The 18,229-nt window shown below is 38.7% G+C and overlaps 2 protein-coding genes across 2 annotated transcripts in view; both read right to left on the bottom strand.

Annotated features, from left to right (window-relative positions):
- Positions 1-18,229, bottom strand: part of RPN2 (ribophorin II) — a gene marked incomplete at both ends in the record, with an annotated part of 31,749 nt that overhangs the window by 7,921 nt on the left and 5,599 nt on the right. Inside the window, 3 exons of the mRNA XM_084248241.1 lie at positions 3,534-3,648; positions 4,737-4,828; positions 18,072-18,177. Coding sequence (XP_084104367.1) covers positions 3,534-3,648; positions 4,737-4,828; positions 18,072-18,177 — 313 coding nt within the window. The remainder of the gene's footprint in view (positions 1-3,533; positions 3,649-4,736; positions 4,829-18,071; positions 18,178-18,229) is intronic.
- Positions 14,076-15,688, bottom strand: LOC311180483 (large ribosomal subunit protein uL18; the record flags this gene model as incomplete). The annotated part of the gene is made up of 1 exon (XM_084248358.1): positions 14,076-15,688. The coding sequence occupies one exon, from the start codon at positions 15,686-15,688 to the stop codon at positions 14,795-14,797; it is 894 nt and encodes a 297-aa protein (XP_084104484.1). The 3' UTR covers positions 14,076-14,794.

Raw genomic sequence — 18,229 nt, 5'->3', positions numbered from 1 at the left:
CCTCTTGTCTCAGGAAGCGCAGGTGGTAGTCGGGTTCTTTCACAAAATGCCATCTCCACCTGGGAGAGCTCTAAGCCACAGTTTCTAAAACTGAACCTTGCATGGGACAAGTATTCAATTAAAGTTATATTTCTCCACTAATTGTCCCTGGCTAATAACCCTAATCCCAATTTAGTCTCATAATTTCTTCTCTCTGTATTCTTTCTTTCCTCTGCTGCTTGGTTAGAAAAGGTCATTTTGAGAAGGAGAGGGGAAATGCTAAGAGGTTGAAGTGCTTAAAGATTAGTTAGCCAAGGAGTTTTCAGGTGCAAGGGAGAGAGAAGCAGAGAATTGGACCTGGGGACAGCTATTCTGGGGCCTGTACAAGAATCAGAAAGCAAAATGGTCTCTAAGTAAATCCACTCACCTTAGTGGTCTGCCCTAAAGCTGCCTCTCAGCATGGACACAAAGCTGCCGGCTCTTGCTTAGTATCACTACAAAGCATCTTAACCAGGCCACTGGGTCCCACATTCTTCCCTGTCTTTCAGCATACAAAGTATCTGAATTTCCCCTTACACAATACAACTGTGGATAGGGCAGGGTTGAAAGCAGTATTCCCAGTCAAGGGGACTGACAAAGGTGGGGGGAGGGAAGGGGGCAAGAGACAAGGTATCTGAGAAGACAGGTGGGACAGCTGTGCTCTGGATAAAGGGTATGGCCTGAAATCATCTAAGTCCAATTCAAATCAAAATCACAATGAGATACCACCATACACCAGTGAGAACGGCACATATTAAAAAAACTAGCAACAACAAATGTTGGCGAGGATGTGGTGAAAAGACTCTCCTACACTGCTGGTGAGAATGCAAACTGGTCCAACCACTATGGAAAACTGGGAGGTACTTCAGACTACCAAAAATGGAGGTACCATACGACCCAGCAATTCCACTCCTAGGTATCTACCCAAAGGACACAAAAACATTAATTCAAAAGGATACCTGCACCCCTATGTTTATTGCAGCACTATTTATAATAGGTAAGATTTGGAAACAACCCAATGCCCAAAAATGGATGACTGGATCAAGATGTGGTACATATACACAATGGAATAGTATGCAGCAATCAAAAAAGATAAACTCATGCCATTTGCACCAACATGGATGGAACTAGAAGAGATTATACTCAGTGAAGTAAGTCAGAAGAAAAAAGAAAATTATCGGATGGTTTCACTTATAAGAGGAATATAGGGGAACCAAATAAGGGATCAGGGAAAAAAAATAATGAAAAACAACAAAAATAAACAGGTAACTATAAATCAGAAACATTCTGCAGGGGAGGGAGAGGGATCAAAACAAAAGCAGGAAGAGCACAAGGGACTATTGTGATGGTGCAGGAGTAAAATGGTGGTGGAAATTCTATAGGGACTACACCCGAGAAAAGAAAGCAAACTGTACAAAAATGAACAATGATGTAAAATATATATAAATAAGTTATTTTTAAAAATCCTATTGTTATTTTATATAGGGAAAAAAATATGAAGGCTTTTGCTTTCGTAATATGAAGCAGGTACAAGGTTAAAAGCGCTATTCTTCAGATTCTCACAGAAAATCTGCTTTGGACAGAACAAAACAATGCTTTGGATCCACTGCCTAGGTTCTCCTTTTTTTCCAAATTACTTCTATGTATTTTTTTGTCAGAAAGAAAAAAGCTTCAGCACTGTTTACAATAGCTAAGCTTTGGAAACAACCCAAATGCCCAAAAATAGATGACTGGATCAAGAAGATGTGGTACATATATACCATGGAATATTATTCAGCAATCAAAAAAAGATAAATTCATGCAATTTGCAGCACCATGGATGGAGCTGGAAGGGATCATGCTCAGTGAAATAAGCCAGAAAGAAAAAAAAAAATACCGGATGGTCTCACTCATAGCAGGAATCTAGAAAACTTAAATAAGGGACCAGGAAAATGAATAACTATAAGAAAGTGAAAATCAAAATCAACAAAAAACTATGAACCAGAGACACTTTTAGGGGGGTGGGGGCGGGAGGGGAGGGATTGGGGTCAGAATGGGGGGGCTGCAATTGTATGGGGAATATAAAAATAAAATTTTATTATTTAAAAAAGAAAGAAAAAAGCTTCAACTAGGCCTAATTTGCTTTTTTTTTTTAATTTCTGATTTTTTTATTATTTTATACATTTTTTACATCATTTTTCATTTTTGCACAATGTATGCATTTTCATCTTGGTTGTATTCCCCATACAATTCGCACCCCCCTTATTTTGACCCTAATGCCTCCTCCCCTCCTTTTGCCCCCCCCAACACCCGCCCCCATAGTGTCTCTGGTTTATAGTTGTTTGTTGATTTTGATTTTTACTTTATTATAATTAGTCTTTTTCCCGGTCCCTTATTTAGGTTTTCTAAATTCCTGCTATGAGTGAGACCAACCAGTAATTTTCTTTTTCTTTCTGGCTTATTTTACTGAGCACGATCCCTTCCAGCTCCATCCATGTTGCTGCAAATGGCATGAGTTTATCTTTTTTGATTGCTGAGTAATATATTCCATTGTGTATATGTACCACATCTTCTTGATCCAGTCATCTATTTTTGGGCATTTGGGTTGTTTCCATAGCTTACCTATTATAAATAGTGCTGCTATAAACATAAGGGTGCAGGTGACCTTTTGAATTAATGATTCTGTGTCCTTTGGGTAAATACCTAGGAGTGGAATGGCTGGATCATATGGAAGCTCCATCTTTAGCAGGTTGAGGAATCTCCACACAGCTTTCCATAGTGGTTGGACCATTTTGCACTCCCACTGTAGTGCAGGAGAGTTCCTTTTTCTCCATATCCTCACCAACATTTGTTGTAGCTAGTTCTTTTATTTTTTACTTATTTGTTATTTTTTTTAAAGATTTATTTTTATACATGAATTGGGGTACAGGCCAGAGATATGGGGGGTGAGATGATTCACCAGAGACAGAGCAGGGAACAGAACAGGCAGATAGACCAAAGTACATTGCTGAGGGGAGCAGCGGGCGAGACAGGAAAGATCTGTCCCGCCATGTGGGCTTCTCCCTGGCGGGCTAGGAATCGAACTCATGCTGCAGTGGCTGCGGATTGCTTCATAGGTTGCGTCTTAACCCTTGCGCCACCAAGGAGGCCCTGTAGCTAGTTTTTTTTAATATGTGCCATTCTCACTGGTGTAAGATGGTATCTCATTGTAGTTTTGATTTGCATTTCCCTGATTACAAGTGATGCTAAACATTTTTTCATATTCCTGTTCAGGCCTAATTTGTTTTTAACCTATCTTCACAACACCAACTAATCTTTTAAAAAAAGCATGTTCCAGGTTTAGGATTACAAGCAGTCCCACAGGGGGCCATATGGGAGGACCTGAAGAACTGTCAGGGTTCAGAGGAAGATCTGAAGGTAGGAATCTGAAATCTTCTGTAGTCAGGTTATATACCACAACACGCTAGTGGATGTTAATATACACTAATACACATTAATGTTTCAGATAAACAGAATGGTCTGGACTTCATTCTGACCTGGTGAGGGGTGAGTTCAGTACCAGTGTTCACATCTACCAGCTGGAAGAACAAAGCAAAGTTCTGATGGCTGTCTGCGATGAATGTGCCCTTGGCTTTGGCTGGGTAGGTCACCCTGAAAAAGACGTTCATACAGCAAGTTTTCAGAGATGATACATAGAGCTCTGAGGACAGAGTAAGCATTCAAATGTCACTTCATTGTCTTATCTTCCCTCTCCCACTCTAACACAGTCCTGCTGTGGACAGAAAGAAATGTGGCCTGGGGGCAAACAATCTCTGTGGCCTGGGGGCAAACTAAACTGATAAAGTCAGGTCTGAGGACAGCACAGAATAAACTTTGATCAGGGCCTAGGAAAAATGCTATGTGCAGATGCTCCAGGCTTTCACTTCAAGAACCTAAGGATATCAACTCAATGGCATCAGGCACCAGGGGAGCTCATGTGTGTCCCTGTAGAGTGGGACTAGCAGACCACAGGAGACAAAATATCAGGATTGATGTTAATAGCCTACGTAAGCAAGGTCAACAGACAAGCAGGTGGGCCTTCCTGGTGGCGCAAGGGGTTAAGTCTCAGCACTATGAAGCTATCCATAATGCAGCTGCACTGCAGCACGAGATCGATCCCTAGGCAAGGAGCTAGCCCACATGGTGCAGCAGACCTCTCCTGTCTTGCCTGCTGCTCCCTTAGCAGTGTATTTCAGTCAATTTGCCTGCTCTGTTCCCCACTCTGTCCCTGGTTAATCCTCTCACCCCCCACACCTCTGGTCTGTACCCCAGTTCTTATATGCATAAATAAATAAATCTAAAAAAAAAATTATGAAGGAAAAGAGTAATGCAGAATATAACTAAATTCACTGCTTCCTTCACTGATATAATCTTGTTTTTAAAAACTGTCATCTGAATGAATTAACATAGTTGGTAACATAGCTGACTGACTCAAATTTACATTCTGAGATAAGCTCCTTATCTCACTATGGACTGGAAGCAAATAGCTTACTTAGGGACTGACTACTGGTAAAGACAACTGCCAAATCGGCCTGGATGTCAAGCAGCATCCCTGGGGCTGTGCCAGAACTATAGCCTCTTTAACCTGGGGTACAAATTGGATCACTACCGACAGAAATGACCGAAGGACTTGGCGCCTACATGTGCTCGTCTCAGCTAATGCTGGGGTTTCCTGTGTGTCCAGGTATCATCCCACTTACCGGGTGGTTTTGGGTGCAATACTCTGATCCTTATCCACAGTAGAGAGATCAACATTTGTGATGCCAACTTCAGTAGAGATCTTGACTCTGAGCTAGAGTGAAATACAGAAGATAATCTCAAGTCAATTGGTGAGTATTCCAGGAGTTACCATTCATATCCAAATTCTCTACTCCTAATGATATATAAAGGCAGGGGGGGAAAAAAATCCAAAGACAAGCGTCTTCAATGGTTATAGTAAAAGGGTCGACCCAGCTAGGCACTATTTCCATCTTTCCTATTCTGAGGCTGAAATAGCTCCATGATCTTATCTCTTTTTTCCTTCACTGGCTTTGGTTGGATGATAAATATTTAAAAGGGGAGAGGGGAGAAGTGGAAAGAAAAAAAAATCTTTTCTAATGTCCTTTAAAATAAATAAGGGGAAAATACTTAAGCAATAACCTTCAAATAATTTAAATCAACAAATACTCAAATTCTAAAGACAGCTAATATTTATGGTTTATTATGTGAAAGGCACTGACTTTATAAGGACGATCTCAATTTGCAAACAGGTAAATTACTATTACTTTAGATGAGGAATGAAATACTAGGGATGAAGTACTTCTGGTTCTCCTGTTGAGCAGGGGGTAGAATTATATTTCCCTGGCCCTTTGGAGTTAGGTGTCCCCATGTGACTTGCTTTGGCCAATGAAATGAACAGAAATCAAGGTTCAGCTTCCAAGTGGAAGCTTTGAGAGTTAGCGTGTGATTCTCTCTTTTCCTCTTATGTGAACATTGTGTGCACAGAGAGGTTCACACTTTCTGAAATAAGGACAACATGGAGCAGGGAGTACAGGTGAAACATTAATAAGACACCTAGTGTGTGCAAAAAAGAATCTTGTTATTGAAGTCTATTATCAGCACAGTTCATCTTTATTCTCACAATGCTTGAATTCTACATGTTCCTTATAAACTTTTACAAAATGAAGGTAGCCAATGCCAGTAAATATGAAATTTTTTTAAATTAGAATAAGATAAACCTGAAGTTGCTTCTCAGGTAGAATATGGTTTTAGTGAGCTTTCACCATGGTATACCACGGACAGGATCAAAAAGAGCTGGAGTTGAAGTGTGCAGCTCATCAACCTCGTCTTCAGATTCTGGCAAAAACAGATCTTAGACCCAGATGTGGCTTTATAAGAAACTGAATATTCAGACACAGGGGCTGTATTATTGCTTTTGATGACTATGTGAACCTCATATTAAATGATGCAGAAGAGATTCAGGCTAAAACAATGTCTAGAAAACAATTGGGTTGGATCATGCTAAAAGGAGATAACATTACTTTGCTCCAAAGTTTCTCCAATTAAAAATGACCAATGAGGTCAGAAACTTGATAAGAAGGCAATACAGTTTGTTTTCTTTAAGTGTCCTTTGTTGGGGGTGTAATATTTTGTCTTTGATTACTCTTATGTTATTAACAGATGACAATAAATGCAATGGAATTTTTACTTAAAAAGATTTGTAAATTTCCTGGGCCTCCCCGGTGGCGCAGCAGGTTGAGTGCCATGCTATGAAGTTGTCCACAGCTTCTGCAGTGCGGTTTGATCCCAGCCAGCTGGCGAGAATCCCACATGGCCCGAAGACCTCTCCTGCCACTCCCTTCAGCAGTGTATTTCTATCATCTCCTGTTCTGCTCCCTGCTCTGTCTCTGGTGAATCCTCTCACCCTCCCATCCCTCTGGTGTGTACCCCAGCTCTTGTATAAAAATAAATAAATCTTAAAAAATTCGTAAATTTCCTAAAGTGAGAAAATATGCTAAAAGTCTATTCATGGGAAATTTTTGAGTTAAAAAATCTATGTTTGAATGCACAAATTATGAAAACCCAAGGCACTTTTTATGTGCAAACATATTTGTGAGCCTTCCAAATATTTGTTAAGCTTGAATGTAATGCTTAAGGAGATCCTTGTCAAATCCACTGGTTTAGAGTCTAAATGAGGATCAAGGAAAAGAAATAGAGGACTGGACAAACCAGTGAAGGACAGCTTTGGCATTTTTCTAAAACACACTATTCAAAGTGTGACAGCCTCAATTCAAGGGCAAAGAAGAAAATTTAAAGAGGGATAATAAAGATAGCTATCAAGTAATTCCTTTAACAGCCTTCTCTTCTGCCTCCATAATAACTATTTTGTAACAACAGCTTCAATTATCAGGTTAAATAGGGTGTTCTGTTTTGTTTAAAAAAAAAAAAGTCAGAATGCAAAAGATTAACTGAGGCTGTAGAATAATATTACCTTCTACTTTTGAATACACAGCCACCAATTGGCAGAACTATAATTAGCATCACTGCCTGTTACTACATCTAGGCAACTAGGTGAATTATGGCAGTGGGTATGGGGAGAGCTGGGTGCCTCAACTTTGTTTCCCTGGGTTGTCTGCTGAACAAACAGCTTCACAACTCATACAGGACTTGAAACCTAAGTTAAGTTTACTATACAAGTTCAATGTAAGGAGACACTTATACCACTTCCATTTGAAGAACTACTAGAATGGAATGTTCAAAGAAGTAGCCAAAGAACTTTGATTAGGCAACTGAGTTTAAGCAAGAAACCCACTGAGACTGCTTTTCTTACACCACCTGGAGCATCTGGAGTACATAGGGGCAGAGGAACCTCTTACCCTAACGGGATGCATACACACAAAGCATAATTACAAAAGACCAAGTTGCTGCTTTAGTGAAGGGATGCGCAAAGAGCTGTGAAAGCACAGGAAAGGGAACTATGACCTTGAGTTAGGCCTTTCTTAGGAGTGGGAAATGCATGGCAGGAAGCTTCAGGCAGTCCTCCAGTTTGGGGAGAGGTAGGAGTTAAGCAGTATTCCATGCTTATAAAAATAACCTCTTTTCATAGTCAACTACTCTGCCATTTTCATTAACATTAACTAGAAAATTCCCTCTTCACTTCTGTGACTCATCTTCTTAAGGGCTCACTCATTTAAATAAATGTGTAAATGTGGTCTTGAAATCACTGCCCCACTTAAATGTCCACAAACAGGAGACTAACTAAATAAATAATGGTACATGAACGCTATGAATTACCACAAAGCAATTAAAAACAAGGTAGGTGTCTATGGAGATATTACCTCCTACTTTTTTATTACCTCCTACTTTTGAATACAGAGCCATCTATTAAGAGAATGATATTTCATATCACTGCCTGTTGTTGAGTCTTGGCAATTGGGTAAGTTATGGTAGGGGACCTGGGAAGAAGGCCATCAAGTTAGACCATTGAGAGAAAACCTAGAAACCTCTGTGTTGAATACAAAGGATACAACTATTTATAAAATATTCCCTTTTGTGTAAATAACCAAGGATATGTATACATTTGTTGACAACATGCATACTTCTTTTTCTTAGTGTACACAGTTAACTGTTAATAATAGATTCCTCCAAGGAGAAGGACTAGATCGAAAGGATGAAAAAAGACTCTTGTACTTAATTCCTTCATTATATATCTTTTTGGGTTTTGAGTGTTTTTTTAACTACTATTTTTTAAAAAACATGGATATCTGAGTAATGACACTCTGTGCCACAGACTTTCTTCTTCTTTACTAAAACATTATTGCATTCATTGTGATCTTTAAAATAATCACTCTCTTGCAGCAGATGAATATACACAGGTATTTAAAGACTTGAAATAGGGTTCTTCAATATCCTAATCACAGTGATAAGGAAGTCACGAACTTTTGGGTTTTGTTTTTTTTTAAAGATTTATTTATTTATGCTGGGGTACAGGCCAGAGATGTGGGGTGGTGGGGAGCGGGTGAGAGGATTCACCAGAGACAGAGAGGGAACATAACAGGGAGACTGAAATACACTGCTGAGAGGAGCAGTAGGCGAGACAGGAGAGGTCTTCTTTGCCATGTGGGTTGTACCCTGGCTGGCCAGGGACTGAACTCATGCTGCAGAGGCCACAGATTGCTTCGTAACGTGGTGCTTTAACCCCTTGCGCCACCAGGGAGGCCCATATTTTGGGTTTTCATCTTAGAATCCTGGCTATAAATTTTTGGCAACACCATGGTCATTTATGCTGCTAATCAAGTATGTTTATTCTAGAGACATCATCAGCTTTCCCAGACAATACATGACACATGGAATGAAAAAGGGAAAATTGCAGTGAACTCAAGCCATTGTTGGTTTTTTCTCAGTCCTAATTTTTAAAGGCCCACTAAGTAACAGGGTTTTTTTTGTTGTTGCACAGAAACACTATAGGGCTGTTCTTGAAGAGGGAACAGTTTAAAACAAGTCTTTCTGCTCCTAAAATGTGACTACAAATGGGTATCTAGAAACATTCAAAAGAAAAACATTTTTATGCTATTCAAAAGCAAACTGAGAAATAAAAATCTTCACAACTTTTTTCAAAGCCCTGTTGTAAAGTGTTCAGTGTAGGATCTCTGTTGGCTAGCTCCTTCCTTCTTCAAACTAACACTACAGGATTAGTTTCTATATTAGGAAAGGGACTTGTTTAGCCACTTTAAATGAAGCTAAGCCTGCTTTACAGTGAATCATGCTAGTAGTCCTTTCTTTGTCTGTGCTGCCTGCCACATACATCTCAAAAAATGTTTTAATGCCAGGAAATGCAGTCTTTCTGCTGAGAGTGATAGACTCCCCGTTTAGCCAATTACTGTCAAAAATGATGGTGCATTAGGGGCAATTAATGCTAATGACAGTTTCTAACATCCACACTTTCCCTGGTAGCAAGTCCAGTATCAGCAAGTGCTATGACAGCCTCCTACACCAAACTACCACATTAACACACTCTGACCAACGTCGCACACATCTCAGAATAAACAGGACCTGCTGACCTACTCTGAGGCTCAAAGCGTGACTATTACTGAAATTACAAAGTTACATGTATTAAAGTGGTCAGAGCATTCACACATGTGTACACACACACATACACATCTCTAACATAATGAAGAGGGAGAGAGGAGATTTTATAACATTTATTCCATTTACCAGGAAGGAAAAGGACAGAAATGGCTTTAATAGGAACGTATTAACATTATATAAGAAATAGCTATTAACCATTTCTGCTATTTAGTACTGAGATAATTTTTCCAACAACCACAGAAACACTTGAACAAACATACAGATTAAAAGAATAGAATGATAAGTCTAGAAATTAACCGTTACATTTGTGGTCAACCAATTTTTGACAAAGATACAAAGATAATTCAATGGGGAAAGAATAGCTTTTATCAACAAATGGTCTTAGGAGAACACACAAAGAAGGAAGTTGCCCCCCCTACCTTATATCATATTACAAAATTAACTCAAAATGGATCAGAAACCTAAATGCAAGACCTAAAGCTATAAAATTCTTATTAAAAAACAGGACTAAATCTTCACGAGTTTGGCAATGGCTTCTTAGCTGTGACAGTTGAAGGACGAGGCAATGAAAGGAAAAGAAATAAATTGAACTTCAATATTAAAATCTATTTTGCTTCAAAAAACAACATCCAGAAAGTGAAAAGACAACATAGACTATAAGAAATATAACTCATATAACTCAATAGTAGAAAGACAATTAATGTAATAAGAAAGGCAGGTAAGAGGCGTATAGATTGGGAAAGAAGAAATAAAAAGAGAAAAATATATTTTTAATGAACAAAGGATCTTAATAGACATTTCTCTAAAGAAGATATGCAAATGACCAATAAATACACAAAAAGATGTTCAACATCATTAGCCATAGGGATATGCAAACTAAAATCATAAGAAACCACTTTTACACCCACTAGGATGGTGAGAATGAAAGTGCTGGTATGTACAGAAATTGGAACCCTTACACACTGCTAGGAGAAATCTAAAAACTGTGCACTGCTTTGATAAACAGTTTGTCAGTTCCTCAAAAAGTTCAATATAGAGTAATGATATGATCCAGCAATTTCATCCTAGAGCACGAACCCAAAAGAACTGAAAACAGGTATTCAAACAAATACTTGTATATGAATATTCATAGCAGCATTGTTCACAATAGTTAAATAGTGGAAATATACCAAATGTCCATCAACTGATAAATGGATAAGCAAAATGTGATGATATACACATAATGGAATATTATTCAGATATAAAAAGAAATGCAAGCTAACATGAATAAACCTTAAAAATATTTTGCTAAATTTATGGGCCTCCCTGGTGGCACAGCGGTTGAGTGCTGAGTTGAGAAGCTGCCCGCAGCCTCTGCAGCACCGGTTCGATCCCTGACCACCGGGTGAGGGTCCCACATGGCGCGCAGACCTATCCTCCCGCCCGCCCGCTGCTTCCCTCAGCAGTGTATTTCATCAGTCAGCCTGTTCTGTTCCCCGCTCTGGCTCTGGTGAATTCTCTCACCCTCCTGCACTTCTGACTGTACCCAGTGCTTGTATAAATAAATAAATAAATCTTAAAAAAAAAAAACAAAAACAAAAACTGTTTTGCTAAATTTAAAAGGCCAGACACAAAAGGCTATCTATCACGTGATTCCATTTACATGAAACATCCCAAATAAGCAAATCATCGAGGAAAAAAATGTAGATCAGTAGTTGCCAGAAAAGGGAGGAGATATCCCTATAGAATAAGGAGTGTCTACTAACAGACATGGTTGCTTTTTGGAGGGTGGTAATAATGTTTTAGTCTCTAGTTAGAAAGCAGTAATGGTTATACAACTCTGTAAATAAAAACAATGAATTTATACTTTTAATAGATAAATTTTATGGTATGGGAACTAATCTTCAATAAAACTATTAAAAAAAAAAAAGGCAAGCTTCTTTGTATATGGTAAAAGGTTCCCCCCTGGAAGATGAATTATCAGAATTCTAAAGGCCCTGTTATGTGGGCAAACATCTTTACACCAAGTTATCCTTTTCTCCTTCAAAGTGGTCTGAAATGAGAACAACTAAGCACTGAAAAATAGAAAATTTAATCTCTGCCCATAGGGCATTCCAAACTTAATGAAAATCAACACAGAAGTAAACAACAATAGTAATACAATGCAATAAGGACAATACATACAAAATGTAAAATGCCATAGCAACAAAGTAAATAGTTAGAAACCAAAAATATAAAAGAAAAAAAACCTTAAAATTTGTTAGAATATTGGTTTTTTTTTTTATGCTGGAGATTTATATAGGGTTTGTTAAAAACACAAAAAGCATAAACTATTGAGGAAAAAAAAAGAACATAAAGAGTGTGAGAAATTAACTTTTATGGAGCAAAGGACGCCATAAAGCAATGCTGGGCAAGATATCTCGTGCTTACAACACAGATGAATATCCAGAATACATATAGAGGTATACCTCATTTTGTTGTTTTTTTCAGTTTTATTTATTTTTGCGTAGAAGAACTGAGATATAATCCAGAGGAGCAGGGGGTGAGAGGATTCACCAGAGACAGAGTGGAGAGCAGAACAGGAGGATCTACTGAAATACACTGCTGAGTGGAGCAGTGTGCGAGACAATGAGAGGTCTGCTGTGCCATGTGGGTTAGCTCCCTGGCCAGGGATCAAACTCAGGCCATAGCGGTGATAGTGCTAAGACAACCCCTAGGGAAGTCACATCTCATTTTACTGTACTTCACTTTACTGAGATTTTTACAAATGGAAGGTTTGTGGCAACTCTGCCAAGTAAGTCTAAAGGCACCATTTTTTCAACAGTATGTCTTGCTTCATGTCTCTAGGTCACAATTAAGGTATGTGGACTACTTTTTTAGATACAATGCTTTTGCACACTTAATAGACTACTGTGTAATGTAAACAATACTATTATATGCACTGGGAAACCAAAATATTTCTGTGACACATTTTATTGCACTATTTATTTTATTCTGGTGGTCTGGAACTGAACTGCAATATATCCAAACTACGCCTGCAGTTCCTAAAAATATCAATAGAAAGACTAACCAAACAAAAGAAAAACAGATAAAAGATATATAACAATTCAAAGAGCAAACCTAAATGGCCAATAAATACAGAAAAGGGGCCTTCACGGTGGCACAGCGGTTGAGCGCTGGGTTGCAAAGCCGCCCGCAGCCTCTGCGGCGCCGGTTCGATCCCCTGCTGCTCCCCAGCCACCGGAGGAGGGTCCCGCATGGCGCGCAGACTTCTCCCGCCGCCCGCTGCTCCCCTCAGCAGTGTACTTTGGTCCTTCTGCCTGCTCTGCCCCTCCCTCTGACTCTGGTGAATTCTCTTGCCCTCCCATGCTTCAGACTGTACCCAGTGCTTGTATAAATAAATAAATAAATAAATCTTTTTAAAAATTAATAAATAAATACAGAAAAGATGCGCAATCTTACTAGTAAACAAGGAAAAGCATTAAAACAAAATACCATTTCATATCCACCAGATTATCAAAAACTGGTAATACCCAGTGTTGGTAAGGATATGAAGGAAAGAACAAATCTTTAACAGCTAATATTAGAAGATGAGTACTCTATGATTCCACCATTCACTCTAGATAAACAATAAAACATGCATATGGAAACGTCAGAGATGCACTATTTGCAACAGTGAAACTCTAAAATGTTTCACAAGAAAATGAATTATAAAATCTGATTCATTCATAAAAGGAAGATAATTTTACAAAAAATATCCATTTTATGCATATAACTATATAGTTCTACATGTATAAGTATGGCTATCATAAAACTAAGAGAGTAAAAACAAGCAAATTGCAGAAGTCTATATATCTGATACGCATAACATTTGAGAAGATGCAAATCAATGCAATATGTTATGTGTGTAGCAGAAATATAAAAACTGCCACTGGAATGACAGACCCCAAACCTGGGGGGAAGGAGAGAAAAAATATTTAAGGCATATACAGAGCTTAAATTCAATCTATAGGGTTTTATTTCATACCAAAAATAAAGAAACAGAAGTAGGCTCATGAAGATTGATTACACCATTCTCTGTTCTTTTGTGGGTATTTGAAGTAATCCATACTAAAAAAAAAATAAAATCTATGGAACACAGATGAAGGAACAACATTTGATCTAGACCTTAAAAATATGTAGTCCAGAGTTCAGAACATGTACCAGGAAGGGGAAGAGCATTCCTCTTGGAGGAAACAAGAACAGAAGTCTATAGGCATGCAGGTGAAAAGCATATCTGAGGATGGGGAGGCACCCACACTGCAGCATGTTCATGTACTTTGTGAGGATCTTCTCAGCCAGGCTGAGGAGGCTGAATCTCACTCCAAGGCAAAAGGAAACCAAAGAAATGTTTAATCACAGAACATGTGATTCTATCATTCTAGTAGCACTTATGAAAAATTAAATGGAAAAGGTAGAGACTGAAAACAATGAATCTAGTTACTTACCACTTTATCAAACCATACAGAGGATACAAGGCTCTCACTGAGTAGGGACACTGGACTAAGAACACAGGACTCATGCAAAAGACATTCAGAGGTGGAAACAACAGGACTTGGTGACTAGCCAGAAGTCATAAGTAGAAAGAAGGAAGAGATTAAGAACAGCTGTGATGGGGCCTCCCTGGTGGCGCAGGGGTTAAAGTCTTAGCACTATCAAGCTATTGCCAGCCACTATTGCATGAATTCAATCCCCAGCCAGCGAGCAACCCATATGCCACAGTGGACTTCTCCTGTCTCGCCCTCTGCTCTCCTCAGCAGTGTATTTCAGTAGATCTGCCTGTTCTCCCCACTCTGTCTCTGGTGAATACCCTTCCCCACCCCCCACACCTCTGGCCTACACCCTAGTTCTTATATGCATAAATAAACAAAAATAAATCTAAAAAAAAAAAAAAAAAAAGAACTGTCATGGTTGGTGAGTACAATATGGTTTTAATACCTGATGAGGGTATCTCATGTATGTGATATATGGGGGTAGCACCTTAAGCTGGATATGTTGTTCTCAAGATTGGAAAGGCAGGAGGAAGAGATTTCAGGCACACACACAAAATAACTTGCTTTAAATGTGCTCATATGCAAATAGGGTTCTTTTTTTTTTTTTTTTTTTTTTGCTGGATCAATAATTTTATTATTGTATGTCTTTAAAAATCTCCATTAAAAAATGGTTTGGCTTATTAGCTCTCAGCAGCCCGCTCCTGAGCTCTGAGGAAGCTTGCCTTCTTCTGAGCTACCCGGTCTTTCTTCTGGGCAAGAGACATCTTGGGACGGTTCCACCTCTTCTTCTTAACTTCTTTCTTGGGCTTCTTTTCATAGACTGGATTCTCTCGTATAGCAGCATGAGCTTTCTTATACATCTCCTCCATCATGTCTGGCGTTACGTTGTTCTTTATGTACTGAGAGAACTGTTTCTTATAAGCATCTTCATCTTCCTCCATTAAGTAACGCATGTAATCTGCAACATTCTGCCCCATGATGTGCTTCCGATGTACTTCAGCATGGAATTCCTTGCTTTCTGAATCATAACCAGGGAATCGTTTGGTACTGTGAGGAATAGACAAGCCTCCATCCACAGCTCCCTTCAGGGCCCCAAAAACTTTATTCCCTGTAGTAGTTCTGGCAAGTCCAGCATCCAAATAGCAAGTAAAGGCACCTGGCTGACCATCAATGCTTTCCACATTGTATTCATCTCCAGTCACCTCTACTTGGCCTTCATAGATCTTGTCCATGCCGAACCTATTGAGAAGCCTGCGGGCCAGCAGCAGGCCAGTACAATATGCTGCAGCATAATTTGTCAGGCCAACCATCACACCATACTTGGGGAGTTCATGAGCATAAGCTGCACAAACTATCATATCTCCTTCTATACGGGCATAAGCAATCTGACAAATGATATCTCTGTTGGTTACCCGAACTATCATCCTGTATTTGGGTGTGTTGTACTTATTTTTATCCTGGATTACCAAGCGTTTTCGAGCATAGTAATCAGTTTTGCCCTCTCGCCTTCTTCTAAATTTCACTTGGTATCTCTTGAAGTAGGCCTTATTCTTGACAACTTTTACAAACCCCATTTTGCGGCGCAGACACCAGTTGTCCGCGATTTACCAAAGCAGCGAAGGCCCGGCAGCGCTTCGGCAGGGGGGGGAAAAGCTGCAAATAGGGTTCTTAATGAAGGAAACTAAAATGGAAAGAAATCTAGATTTTAAAGGTTCAAGGTGTACACTACAATTACCCACACTTTGGGTTACTGAATGGACTAGGATCAGAGGTCTCATGCCCCCAAAAGGCAGAGAATGAGGTAGAAACAAGACAGACTGAAAGTTCCAGAAAAGATCTTCTTTTCTGCCAAACTTTAAACACAAGTATTTAATCTACCTACCTATGTTAAGTAATTCCACTTTTGAAAAGGTCAAACTTTCTAGCTGCCTTGTCATTTCATTAAAAGAGGGTGTCACAGAAGCACTAGAGGAGCTTGCCAAAGGTCAAATCTGGGATGATATGAGCAACAAAACAAAAATGACAGTAATGGATCATAACTTATAAATTAAAATTAATATCCATGAGTCCAAAGTGTTATAAATGATTGAATCAATAAGTAAATGGGAGGGGGAATAATTTTTTCTTACAGTAAAATTCTAATCAATAAATGTAGAAGGAATGAAATAGAAAACCACCTTTTGAAAAACACTACAGTATCACTTCTCAGCGTTTTGGCTAAGATCAAGTGAAAAACACCACAGTAATAAGTGGCAGGCAAGATCATGAGGACATTTGACAGTCTCATAGCATCACTCCATAAGACAATTACAAAAGAGAAAAACAGCTACTTTATAATGGAGAAATCTGGAATATTCTTGCAAAAAAAGTATGACCCAAATTTAATTATGAGGAAACAGAGACAAACCCAAAGTTAGGGACACTCTAAAACTAACTGGCTAGTACTCTTCAAAAGTGTCAAGGTCGGGCTCCCTGGTGGCACAGCGGGTTGAGCACAGTGCTATGAAGCTGTCAACAGCACCAGTTCGATTCACACCAGCCAGGGAGATTCCCACATGGCACGTCAGACCTCGCGCCCGCTGCTCCCCTCAGCAGTGCTTTCAGTGTTTTGCTCTCTGCTCTTTCTCTGGTGAATCCTCTCATCCTCCCACACCTCTGGCCTGTACCCCAGTGCTTGTAAAATAAATAAATCTTTAAAAAAAAAAAACAACCAAAAATCAAAAGTATCAAGGTCATGAAAGACACTATCCAAACTGGAGGAAACAAAAGGCACATGACAACTACAGGAATATACGGCCCTACATTGAATCCTGGACCAGGAAAGGAACAGCAGTAGGATAAGCAGTGGCATTTGAATTAAAGTCTGTAGGTTAGTTACTATTTATATTAATGTTATTTTTATATTAATGTTTATTAATATGAGTTAAAGTACATTGCTAATTATAGTCATATAAGATGTTAACATTTGGGGAAGCTGGATGAAGGACAGATGAGAATTTTCTGTACTACTTTCATAATTTTTTAAAGATTAAGATTATTTCGAAATGAAAAAGTTTAATACCAAACTGGCATTGTATAGGGGATCCACCCAAGAACAGGACTAGAGGACCTTGAACAAACTGCTCTACCCTTGAGTCTCATCTATGAAATGAAAATGACCCCACCCACCTTTGGAGTTGTAATAACATAGTGTAAACAAAGCACATAAAACTATAACAGGGTTCTAGGAAAAGGTTATAGGATTACATGTAAGAGGTTAAACCATATTCCATAGTTTAAAAAAGAAGCAAAATATATCATTCATTTTAAATAAAATTCTATTCCAAAAGGTTAGAAATGAAAGCCATGGTACCTAAAGGGGTGAATGCCAATTAGCTGGGGAAACCATTAGTACGAAACACCTCATTCTGGCAAAGCATCAAATAAATGAAGCGTAGCTTTCCATCCTTAAAACCACTTGGATCCTCAACTCTATCACAGTCAGCTAAACATCTGAAACAGTTCATTATGACAGATTACTGATTTTTTGTGTGTGTGTTACCCATATAGCTTCATTACACTGTTGTGTGTCATTTGATGCTTTTTATCACCTAATTAGCAATCTATTGAAGTCTACCACACAAAACACTGAAAGAATATTTATGCCTCGATGGAATTAGAGGTGTTTTATTTTTTCTGCTTTCTAAATTTTCTTTTCTTTCTAAATTTTATGTAAGATGGTAATGTTAAATTATAATGGAAAATGAATTAATTTACAAATAAAAGACAACATAATATGAACCAAGTTCTTAGCCAAGTCCATCAAACAGCATAATTTGAACTTATCCCTCTCTTAACATATACATTCACGTTAGCCTGCTTATAAAGTTATGTCAGTATATCAGACCAAGTACAATTATTTGGTCATTTCCATGCACATATTAACATGACAGTGGACATGACAAGAAAAGCACTTACCTCTACAGTATTTGCAATGTAACGGCTGTCACCTTCAACTTTGACAGAGAAGTCATAATAACCACTGGAAAACTTGACATTCATGAAGTTTAATTCAAAAACATCCCTGTGAAGGACAGCAGGATTAGCAAGCACCCACACAGGAGAGCCATGAGCAA

Source organism: Talpa europaea (assembly GCF_964194135.1).
Source record: "Talpa europaea genome assembly, chromosome: 11".
NCBI lineage: Eukaryota > Metazoa > Chordata > Mammalia > Eulipotyphla > Talpidae > Talpa > Talpa europaea.
Note: the sequence above shows the minus strand (reverse complement) of the source record. Positions and strands in the feature narration are given on the sequence as shown.